Source organism: Diabrotica virgifera, chromosome 3, assembly GCF_917563875.1.
Source record: "Diabrotica virgifera virgifera chromosome 3, PGI_DIABVI_V3a".
Classification (NCBI taxonomy): Eukaryota; Metazoa; Arthropoda; class Insecta; order Coleoptera; family Chrysomelidae; genus Diabrotica; species Diabrotica virgifera.
The window spans coordinates 210461215-210473614 of NC_065445.1; the positions used below are offsets into that span (position 1 = coordinate 210461215).

The 12400-nt window shown below is 29.6% G+C and overlaps 1 protein-coding gene across 5 annotated transcripts in view; it reads left to right on the forward strand.

The window, feature by feature from the left end:
* Positions 1-12400, forward strand: part of LOC114332176 (syntaxin-1A) — an 850840-nt gene that overhangs the window by 63499 nt on the left and 774941 nt on the right. For all 5 annotated transcript variants that reach the window (XR_007697295.1, XM_050647243.1, XM_050647244.1 and 2 more), the window contains exon 3: positions 8527-8626. Coding sequence is in view for 4 of the 5 variants with exons in the window: in XM_050647243.1 (XP_050503200.1) it covers positions 8527-8626 (100 nt within the window). In the remaining variant the exon portion in view is untranslated. The remainder of the gene's footprint in view (positions 1-8526; positions 8627-12400) is intronic.

The window sequence follows — 12400 nt, forward strand, 5'->3', positions numbered from 1 at the left end:
GGCAGGGTTTGACTGTTGAAATGTGTAGTATGAGATATTACAAAAAGACTACCATCTTGGGATTCATCAGTTTTTTAGTGGAACAATTTTTAAATTAACAACGAAAACGTCAACTTCGTTTTTTGCTCATAACTTAAAAACTTTTTTATTTAGAGATTTGACGTTCACAAGTAACTTTTTTAGACAAAAAAGATGCATCAAATGAGATACGCTAAATGAAAATCGGTTAATAAACAAAAAAGTTATTGCAAAACGGACGACAAAATCGCTGTTTTTGGATATTGTTAATAACAATTTTATTATTAATTAAATTTGTTTAAATGTATCTAAACTTGAGGGTATTATGGTGTTTGAATGGTGTTCAAAAAATGGTCCAGATCTATTAAATAGTTTTTGCAAAATTGAATTTGTTTATAAAATTTTTTGTAAAACGAGCTAACTTCTGAGGCTGGTCCAGTTACTTTGGCTGACTGGATTTCCATGATCTGGGGCTTATTTCCTTCGATTAGATATATACTAATAGCCTCTGAAAAAAATTTTAAAAAAAGTTACATTTATGTACTCAAAATTATTTGTTAATAAATATCACTTTTTAAGCTTATAAACAATTATAATAACTCCGTGGAAATTAGATCAAATTAAATGGCAATAAAAAATACGGAAAGCTGATTAAAATACACAACTTTGAAAAAAATTTAAAGTCCTACCGCCCTGGGGGGCTGAGATAGCCCCTTTTTTTAAATCCCTTTACGTTAATTAACAACATTAATAGCTGACATTAACCAATCTTTTATAAGAAAAGTCAAAGTTTTCAACAAAATTTTTAGCTAGAAAAAATATTACAAATTGTTTAAACAGGAGTGTTATAAACAAAGGGTATTTTGCGTTTCGAGTAAAAAATAGTGGGCTTAGCGGCTGGCGTAGCCGAATGAGAATGAATTCGCGCGCTATTACACTAATAGCCGGTATAGATGAAATTTGCTAGTCATTTTAGGCACGATAAGAGCCTAAACTTAAATAGTAGAACCTAAAAGAAAAGGTATGAACACTGTGCCGTCACGTTTTACTGACACACATGCGTCGACAGTGGCACATCAAAGTTTCCACTTATGGACGGGATAAATAAATTAAAAGGTACCTCCCTCACTAAGAGAATTTAATTTATTTTATTTTTTAAGTTCTAGATGATTAACAAATAAGACTAGTAATACTTAATAACCTAATTTTAACAAATAACCCCCTTCCTCCTTCCGCCACCATCAAAAACTTTATCTTTCGTTTTAATTTTTTTTAGGTGAAATGGAATCAGTTTTTAAATTTTAAAAATATTCACACGCACAATTGAGGCTTTTAAAAAACATGTCCCTTTTTATGGACCTGTAAATTGAGTGTATTATTATTATTATTAAATATCTATATTAAATATCTTATTAAAATATTTTTTTTTCGGAAAACAACGTATTGATGTACTAATGAAATAAAAAATTTTAGTATGTAGTTCCAAAATGGCACAAAATCTAGGTATCGGATAAAAAAATTTATTTGAAGAAAGTGTATTTTTTGTTCTTCTTAATGGCGGTACAGGCTCGTTTTTTTAATATTGTATTTAATTACAGAGTAATTTCCACATATTAATATATTTTTCAAATTGGGCTCTGTACCGCCATTCTTTATTATATTACGAATACGTGTGCCAAAATCTCGAAAAAATATTCAAAATTACAGCCGCAATCTTGGAACGCGTTTTCGCTACCTGTTGATCGCTACTGTTTCCTCTTAAGGAAAATTCTGAAAAAAATTAGAAATATCGCACCCTCAGTAATATTGAGGCACAACTCAAAAAGCAGATTGTTGGGAAATCGCGTTTAAAGATTCTGGTTTCCAATATTACAGCTATTTTTTCAAATAACATGCTTATTATTTAAGTTATAAATGTGAAATTTGGCAGATTTGTTACTTGATTATTACACAATAAATAGCCATGATAAAAAATAATAATATAAATAAATTACATTAATTACATGTAATGGAAAAAATACTTTCAAGTTAGTCCCATATATTACAAACAAACATAACAGAAATATGGAACTCTTTAAGTTTGATGATTTATTTTTATTATATTTTCTATAATATAACGACTCAACTAAAAACTGTTCTATATAATACAAAATGTTACAACACAAACTCACCAGGCTATTCGTCATAGAAAGACATGTTACCGATTGCTATCTTGTAGCAGTAAAAACAAGAGGTGGGCTGGAGAGTAAGAGAGAGGCACAAATATAGTTACTGAACCATTTAATGTTCTTTTTATCGCTCTGTCAGCGCTAACCGGTAGATAATTTCATTTTGTGCCCATATCATTTAAAATCACAGTTTACACAAATTTTGAGTTAGGCCCTTATATTACTGAGGGTGCGATATAGTGTTTGATAAAATACATTTTTCTACAACCACTGTTCAAAGTGCACTTTTCTGCACGGTTTTATGTTAGCAAACTTGATATTTTCTCACAGTATAAGATATTTGACATTAATGTGCAGAAAAGTGAAGTTTCTGTGCCGCAAAGTGACGTTTCTGTGCCGCAAAGTTCTTTTCTGCACAGTTGACTACCTCATTCTGAGTAACGTTATATTCTGTTTACATCCGTGGACTACCGCATTCTGAGTAACGTTATATTCTGTTTACATCCGTGGTTAAACTTTAGACAAATATATAACCTATAAGACAATTATTATATTTAACTATAGCATAGAAACTAAATTATGGATGTTACAACTGTTTTATTTTACAATTTTATTCTTATTAAACATTTTATAATTATCAAATAACCAATAAGGATTTAGCAACCTGTGCAAGAGACGTCGAATGAAGTAGGTTTTGTGTAAATCCGTGACTGCATAAATATAATGTCAATAATGTGTAATAATTGTTTAAATTTAAACAAATTAAGGCAGTGCATTAATTTTTTAACTGATTTCTGTGCAATTTATTTAGGTATAAGGAATTTAAATTGATTAGTAGGTATTAATTAAATACAGTTTAAAATTTATCACATAGGTACCCATTATAATTAATCGTCGTTTGGAAATTGTGATTTTTATTTTTAGGAAAAACTGTGCTTGTAGAAAAAGTATAGTGTGAAACACGTGCAGAAAGGTAATTTCTCACTCGTTTGAATTGCGGCACTCGCTTGCGCTCGTACCGCAACTTTTCAAACTCGTGAGAAATTAGTACCTTTCTGCACTTGTTGCACAATATACTATTAATACATTAAATACAAGATTTAAAAAATTAGACCTGCAGCCATCCCCAAAAAAAGTTAAAGGTTTTTCTCTGAACAAAAAAATTTTTTTTGAGGTGATATACACTTAACCTACAGGTCCATAAAAAATAGACATATTTTGTAAAAGCCTCAATTATGCGTGTGAATTTTTTGAAATTTAAAAATTGATTGCATCCCACCTAAAAAAAAATAAAATCGGAATTTTTTTTGGTTTTTGATGGTGGGGAATGGGTGGTGGGTTAAAATTATGTTATTAAGTATTACTAGTCTTATTTGCTAATCACATAGAACTTAAAAAGTGAAATAAATTGAATTCTGTTAGTGAGGCAGGGTACCTTTTAATTTATTTATCCCGTCCATAAGTGGAAACTTTGATGCGCCACTGTCGACGCATGTGTGTCAGTAAAACGTGACAGCACAGTGTTCATACGTTTTCTTTTAGGTTCTACTATTTAAGTTTAGGCTCTTATCGTGCCTAAAATGACTAGCAAATTTCACCTATACCGGCTATTAGTGTAATAGCGCGCGAATTTTCTCATTCGGCTACGCCAGCCGCTACGCCCACTATTTTTTACTCGGAACGCAAAATACCCTTTGTTTATAACACTGCTGTTTAAACAATTTGTAATATTTTTTCTAGCTGAAAATTTTGTTGAAAACCTTGACTTTTATTATAAAAGATTGGTTATCTTAATGTTTTTAATTAACGTAACAGTGATTAAAAAAAGGGGACATCTCAGCCCCCCAGGGTGGTAGGACTTTAAATTTTTTTTTAAAAGTTGTGTATTTTAATCAGCTTTCCGTGTTTTTTATTTAGACCAGTAAGGATCTGTTTTTAGGTGGATGTGAGAGGTGGCCTTCAGATTTTTGCGGATAAAGTTAGGTGATAACTTCGTTAATAATAATTGATTTTTGCTCCTTCTCAAATATGCCCGGAACATTAATAAAAAAAATAAAATATTTAAAAATTTCAAAAAATTTCGTTTTTTTTCTACGTTTTTTGCTAATAACTTAAAAACTATTCATTTTAGAACAAAGTCCTATAGGAATAAAACAAAGATAATTAAATTTTCTATCAGATGCGATTGGTTAAAAATGTCTTAATTTATCACCCTTGCTTCAAAATAGTAGCAATAAATACAGGGTGTAACGAAAATACAGGTCATAAATTAAATCACATATTCTGAGACCAAAAATAGTTCGAATGAACCTAATTTACCTTAGTACAAATATGCACATAAAAAAAGTTACAGCCCTTTGAAGTTACAAAATGAAAATCGATTTTTTCGAACATATCGAAAACTATTACAGATTTTTTATTGAAAATGGACATGTGGCATTCTTATGACAGGAACATCTTAAAAAAGAATTATAGTGAAATTTGTGCACCCCATAAAAATTTTATGGGGGTTTTGTTCCCTTAAACCCCCCCAAACTTTTGTGTACGTTCCAATTAAATTATTTTTGTGGTACCATTAGTTTAATTCAATATTTCTAAAACTTTTTTGCCTCTTAGTATTTTTTCGATAAGGCAGTTTTTATCGAGTTGCGGCTTCTTTTTTAATATGTTAACATAAAAATTGTATGGGGGTTTTGTTCCTTTAAACCCCCCAAATGTTTGTGTATGTTCCAATTAAACTTTTATTGCGGTACCATTACTTAAACACAGTATTTTTAAAAAATTTTTGCCTCTTTGTATTTTTTCTAGAAGGCACTTTTTATCGAGATGTGACTTCTTTTTTAAAATGGTTCAAAATATACCTAAAAATGTATATCATAAATAAATTTTCATATTATTACTAAGTCTCCATAATCGTACTTAGCCATATACAAATATGTGGTGGATTTGACAAATATTCAAAATATCTCGATAAAAACTGACTTTTCAGTACTAGGAGGCAAAAAAGTTTTTAAAATATTGTGTTTAACTAATGGTACTACAATGATAATTAAATTGGAACGTACAAAAAAGTTTGGGGGGGTTTAAAGGAACAAAACCTCCATAAAATTTTTATGGGGTGTCCAAATTTCACTATAATTTTTTCTTAAGATACTAACTACTACCATAAGAATGTCACACGTCTATTTTCAATAAAAGATCTCTAATAGTTTTCGATATATTGGAAAAAATCGATTTTTATTTTGTAACTTCAAAGGGCTGTAACTTTTTTTATGAGCACATTTGTACTAAGGTAAGTGAGGTTCAGTCGAACTATTTTTGGTCCCAGAATATGTGATTAAATTTATGACCTGTATTTTTGTTACACCCTGTATAAAATAAGGGGGCAAAACAAGCCTGTCCTTATTCAATGATTTTCCATCACTTAGGTTACACTTGGAACCTTCCTAATTCGCTTAGAAAATTTTTGTAATGTGCTAAAACCGTACACCAAATTTCATTAAAATTGACTTACTAGATTTTGCATAATAATTTTGCAATCTAAACTTTTTTTAAAAAATTAAAATTTTTTAAAATCTTGCACAACAAAAACTAGAACATACAAAGATTTGTCAATTTTTTTACATATAAAGAAGTACTCCACCTATCTAATGCACTTTACAGAATTGAAATCGGATTATTTAAGCACCCTCAGCAATGTTTTAAAGTTATAAACAATTTTTTGGCTTATAAACAAATTAGTGCTGTGGCCAGGAGGGGGTGCTACGGGCTCCTTTATTTAGATGGACTTACACAAGTTTTTTTATGTATTTTGACCCGTAGAACACGAATTTTTTGGGTAACAGTTGATCCGGATGTCGATAAGATTGTTATAAACAAAGAACTTGAGGAATTACAGAACATCGATTTTTCGCAAAATAAAACATTTTTTTGTATTTCTTGGGTAATTCTAAGCAAAAAATGTTCCTACAAGTTTTTTCGTAGGATGCATAGTTTTCGAAATAAACGCGGTGGAACTTTCAAAAAATCGAGAAATTGCAATTTTTGAACGCGAATAACGTTTGATTAAAAAATAAAATAGCAATTCTGCTATTTGAAAGTTTAAGTCAAATTATACCGGTTTTAATTATTTGCATTGCTAAAAATTAGTTTTTTTATTATTAAACAACGCTATTTGTTTAAAGCCAAAAAATTGTTAATAAATTTAAAACATTGCTGGGGCCCCTTAAATAATCTGATTTTAATTCTGTAAAGTGTATTAGATAGGTAGAGCACCTCTTTATATGTAAAAAAATTAGCCAACTTCTAAATGGTCTACTTTTTGTTCAGAAATATTTTAAAAAACTTGAACTTTTTTAAAAATTTAGATTGCAAATTTATTATGCAAAATTTATTAGGTCGATTTTAATGAAATTTGGTACACGATTTAAGTATGTTACAAAGAATTTCCTAAGCGAATTACTAAGGTTCTAGGTGCCACCAAAGTGGTTAAAAAATATTGAATAACGACAGACTTATTTTGCCCCCTTATTTTGTATTTATTGCTATATTGCAGAAAAGGTAATATCTTAAGACATTTTTTAGCAGTCGTATATCATACAAAATTCAATTATCTTTGTTTTATTTCTCTACGACTTTGTTCCAAAACGAATCGTTTTAAAGTTATAAGCAAAGAAAGCAGAAAAAAATGATGTTTTTCGAAATTTTTAAATATTTTAATTTTTTATTAATGTTCCGGGCATATTTGAGAAGGAGCATAAGTCAATTATTATTACTGAAGGTGTCACCCAACTTTATCTGCAAAAATCCGAATGCCACCTCTCACATCCAAAAATAGACATTTTTTCGCAGATCCTTACTGGTCTAATTGCCATTTAATTTGACCTAATTTTAACGGAGTTATTGTAATTGTTTATAAGCTTACAAAGTGGTATTTATTAACAAATAATTTTAAGTACATAAATGTAACCTTTTTTTTTAATTTTTTCATTTAGAAGAGGCTATTAGTATACATCTTAACAAAGGAAATAAGCCCCAGATCATTGAAATCCAGTCAGCCAAATTAACTGGACCAGCCTCAGAGATTAGCTCGTTTTTCAAAAAATTTTATAAACAAATTCAATTTCGCCAAAACTATTTATCAGATCTGGACCATTTTTTGCACACCATTCAAACACTCAAGTTTGGATACATTTAAACAAATTTTAATTAACAATAAAATTGTTATTAACAATATTCAAAAACAGCGATTTTGTCGTCCGTTTTGCAATAACTTCTTTGTTTATTAAGCGATTTTCATTTAGCGTATCTCATTCGATGTATCTTTTTTGTCTGAAAAAGTTACCTGTGAACGTCAAATCTCTAAATAAACAAGTTTTTAAGTTATGAGCAAAAAACTAGGTTTGACGTTTTTGTTGTTAATTTAAAAATTGTTCCACTAAAAAATTGATGAATCCCAAGATGGTAGTCTTTTTGTAATATCTCATACTACATATTTCAACTGTCAAACCCTGTCCTTTCAGTTATATCGAGTAAAAATCTAACTTGATTGGTCTAATGGTAGTTAATCGATTTTCATTTTGCAAATTGTAAGTTATTCGGTACGATATTCTTTTATACGCAAAAAAAATTCAACTTGCTATCTGCTTTATTTTCAGTCTTGCAACATTTTGAAAAAATGATTTTTTTGCGAAAGCTGGATTGCAAAGTTTATTTTGCAAAATATTTTTAACCGATCTTATTCAAATTTACAGTATTGTTTGACTATATCGTAAAGTTTTTTTTGTGTAAAATATAAAGGTCCTAAGTGTAGCATAAATGGGTGAAAAACGTAAAATGCGACTACTTGTTTTTTTATGGGTATTTTTTTCGCAATTCTTGCTATTTTGCAACAAGAGTGACAATTCTTTAAATTTTTAACCAATCCTATATTGTAGGAAATTTAATTACGCAACTTTTATGTCAGCGCAACTTTTCTCGGAAATGAATACTTTGAAAGTTATAATCAAAAACGAAGAAAATAATCAAATTTTTCCTTCATTTTTTGACATTTTGATTATTTAAACAATGTTCCGGACTTTTCTGAGTGGGAGGATAACTCAATTATTAGTATATGAGTTAATTCCAAGCAATTTCTGCAAAAAAATATGAGTCACCTCTCAACGTCCATCTCAAAACAGATGCGGCCTGGACCAAAGTCGAAAAATGAAGTAAAAATAAACGTATTTTCAACTTCAACTGAAATTGTTGTTCATTTCCATTAAAGACAGTGAATAACGTTCAAAACTATAATTTTTTTTTCATATTTTATTTTGTTAATAAATAATTACCTTTTTTTCAGGTGGAAGAGATACGTGACATGATAGACAAGATACAGGCGAATGTTGAAGAAGTCAAGAAAAAACATAGTTCCATTCTTTCAGCACCTCAGAGCGATGAAAGTGAGTAGAAATTTATTCTTTATTTTATAATTAAACATAATTTTGTTAATGAAACCAGAATAAAATTAGCACGTAGGAAATCAGTCTTTCATAGGTATGGGAACTCTAATAAATTATTTAAAGAATCTAGTTTTATAATGAGAAAAAGCAATCTGGCAATATAGAAAAACTTAAGAAATGATAGAAATCGTCAAAATATTTAATTTATGGGACGGGAAACCCCCATTACAAAAAATAATAGTACATTTTTGATTAAAGGCTATATCAAAACTAGTCTAAATAACTATTAAGACAAGCGTAAAAGATACATATAGGTACATACAGTGAGGACGTTTGAGTTGGAATAAATTCATTATCTCAAGAATGGGCGAATCTAGAGAGAAATCCTGAGTCAGGTCGATTTAAATTTTTAAATTATAATTTTTTGGCATATATCTCATAGTGACGTCATCCATTTGGGCGTGATGACGTAATCGATGATTTTTTTAAATGAGAGTAGGGGTTGTGTGATAGCTCATTTGAAAGGTTATTTAATTCTCTATTCACTAATATAAACGTTAACATAATTCTTTATATAGGGTGTCAAGAAAAATTAATTTTGAACTAAATTAATTGAGACAAAAAGAAGAAGGTATGCAATTCATTTAATTTAAAATACATTTTCGTTTTGTCAGAAATCGGAAAAAAATGTTATTTTACAAATAAACATTGCTTTTCGCTTAAATTCAATGTTATAGCTGTCACCCACTTGTATCTTAGCAGTTTGAACATTGAATTTAAGCGAAAACCAATGTTTATTTGAGAAATAAATATTTTTACCCGTTTTCTGACAGCAGTAAAATGTATTTTGAATTAAATAAATTGCTTTCATCCTTATTTTTGTGTCAAATAATTTAATCAAAAAAAATATTTTGCCCCCCCCCCCCCCGTATAAATAATTAGGTTATTGTTCATATTAGTGAATAGGGAATTGAACAGCCTTTCAAATGAGCTATCACACGACCCCTACTCTCATTTAAAAAATCATCGGTTACGTCATCACTCCCAGATGGATGGCGTCACTTGTATAATATACAGAGAGAGTCTGTAAAGTGGAATAAATTCAATATCTCAAATACTAATTGTTTTTTTGGAAAATGCTCAGACCCGTCGATTAGTATTTCAAATTGTCCTTTTTGACATTCAATAAAAATGTATACAGGGTGTCCCAATTTAGAGATATGACGTCATCGTCGATTTTCTTAAATGGCAACACTGTCATTTTGATAGCTAATTTGATAGGGTTTGTAAAGTTATACATAACTGCAAAATATCAAATTTTTATTCTCTACCATTTACAAGATAATAGAAAATAACAAAGTTATATCTGTAATTTGGAATATATTCAATAATTAAAATACTAACTGTTTTTTTGAAAAATGCTCAGACCCGTCGATTAGTATATCAAATTGTCATTTTTGACATATAATAATAATGTATACAGGGTGTCCCAATTTAGAGATATGACGTCATCGTTGATTTTCTTAAATGGCAACACTATCATTTTGATAGCTATTTTGATAGCGTGTGTAAAGTTATACACATCTGAAAAATTTCAAAATTTTATTCCCTACCATTTACAAGATAATAAAAAATAACAAAGTTATGAAGAACAAGAAGTAATCAAATAATAATTGAATTTATTTATTTCAATTAAGCAAATGCTCATAACGTTGCCCATTGAAAATTTGACAATAATTGAGGGCAACATTATGAGTTTTTGCTTAATTTATTGAAAAAGTTAAATTCAATTATTAGTTGATTACTTCTTTTTCATAACTTTGTTATTTTTTATTATCATCTAAATGGTAGAGAATACAAATTTGAAATTTTGCAGTTGTGTATAACTTTACACACCCTATCAAAGTAGCTATCAAAATGACAGTGTTGCCATTTAAGAAAATCAACGATGACGTCATATCTCTAAATTGGGACACCCTGTATACATTATTATTATATGTCAAAAAGGACAATTTGATATACTAATCGACGGGTCTGAGCATTTTTCAAAAAAAAAGTTAGTATTTTAATTCTTGAATATATTCCAAATTACAGATATAACTTTGTTATTTTCTATTATCTTGTAAATGGTAGAGAATAAAAATTTGATATTTTGCAGTTATGTATAACTTTACAAACCCTATCAAATTAGCTATCAAAATGACAGTGTTGACATTTAAGAAAATCGACGATGACGTCATATCTCTAAATTGGGACACCCTGTATACATTATTATTGAATGTCAAAAAGGACAATTTGAAATACTAATCGACGGGTCTGAGCATTTTCCAAAAAAACAATTAGTATTTGAGATATTGAATTTATTCCACTTTACAGACTCTCTCTGTATATGCCATAAAGTCCTAATTTAAAAATAATAATCGACCTGTCTCAGGATTTTTTTCCAAATTCAACCATTCTTGAGAAAATGAATATATTCCAACTCAAACGTCCTCACTGTATATTTTATATACATATACAAAATTAACAAAAAGTTACTTAAATAATAAATCCATTAGGTACATAAGTTATCACTAGTAAACTCTTACATAAGTAATAGCAATATAACATTAAAATAGTTCCAAAAGAGTTCTCTTAAATGACTGCAAAGAGTTATAGGTCTGGATCCCGCGTATGAAAAAAAAGTTGATTAATAGCAAGCTGAAAATTTTTTAATAGCTTAAGGGTGTCTAATCGGACAAACTTTGATATATGGGAACACTGGAACAAGGGTAGTTTTAATTGTGGAACAGGTTAAAAATTTGGAACGGTCAGACCACGAAAACGGCACATGTATTTTGTCCGACAGAACAGACTTAAACTCTCCGAACAGAGATTAAACTCTCATGCAAAAATCAGATTGCTATTTATCACCAAATGGGCGTTTTAATGAGTGGAACATGTAGAATATGTCAAATGACATGAATTATGACAGGTGATAAATAGAAGTCTGATTTTTGCATGAGAGTTTAATCTCTGTTCGGAGAGTTTAAGTCTATTCTGTCGGACAAAATAAATGTGCCGTTTTCGTGGTCTGACCGTTCCAAATTTTTAACCTGTTCCACAATTAAAACTGCCCCTGTTCCAGTGTTCCCATGTATCAAAGTTTATCCGACTAGACACCCTTAAGCTATTAACAAATTTTCAGCTTGCTATTAATCAACTTTTTTTTCATACGCGGGATCCAGGCCTATTATTAAACACATCTAATCTATCTTCTCTATTCAAAAACTCTAGGGATCGATCTATGAATGAGTGTCTACCATAATTTGTTGCATGAAAGCCAATAAAAAATAATCTATTTTGGCGTAGCATTCTCTGTGGAACAGCAAATTTGATTTGTGAAATACTCTTTGGACATGATATAATATACAATTTCATTCAATAGTTTGAAAACAAAGCAAATATCAAACATGGTTCTTCTCTTCTCCAATGTATCCAGTTTAAGATACTTTAAAATATGAGAATAGTTGTGGTCAGAAATCATATTCAGATTGAACATATAATTATAATATCTTAGAAATTTATGTTGCACACTCTTCAGTAATGACTTATAGACATTATACTGAGGAGACCAGATAATTGACCCATATTCGAGCTGTGATCTGACCAACCTAACATATACTGTCTTCACTGCTTCCAGTGATAACCCTTTACAATTTCTTAGTGTAAAACCTAACATCCTGTTCGCTTTTACTGTTAATCTATCTATATGATTACTAAAATTCAGTTTGT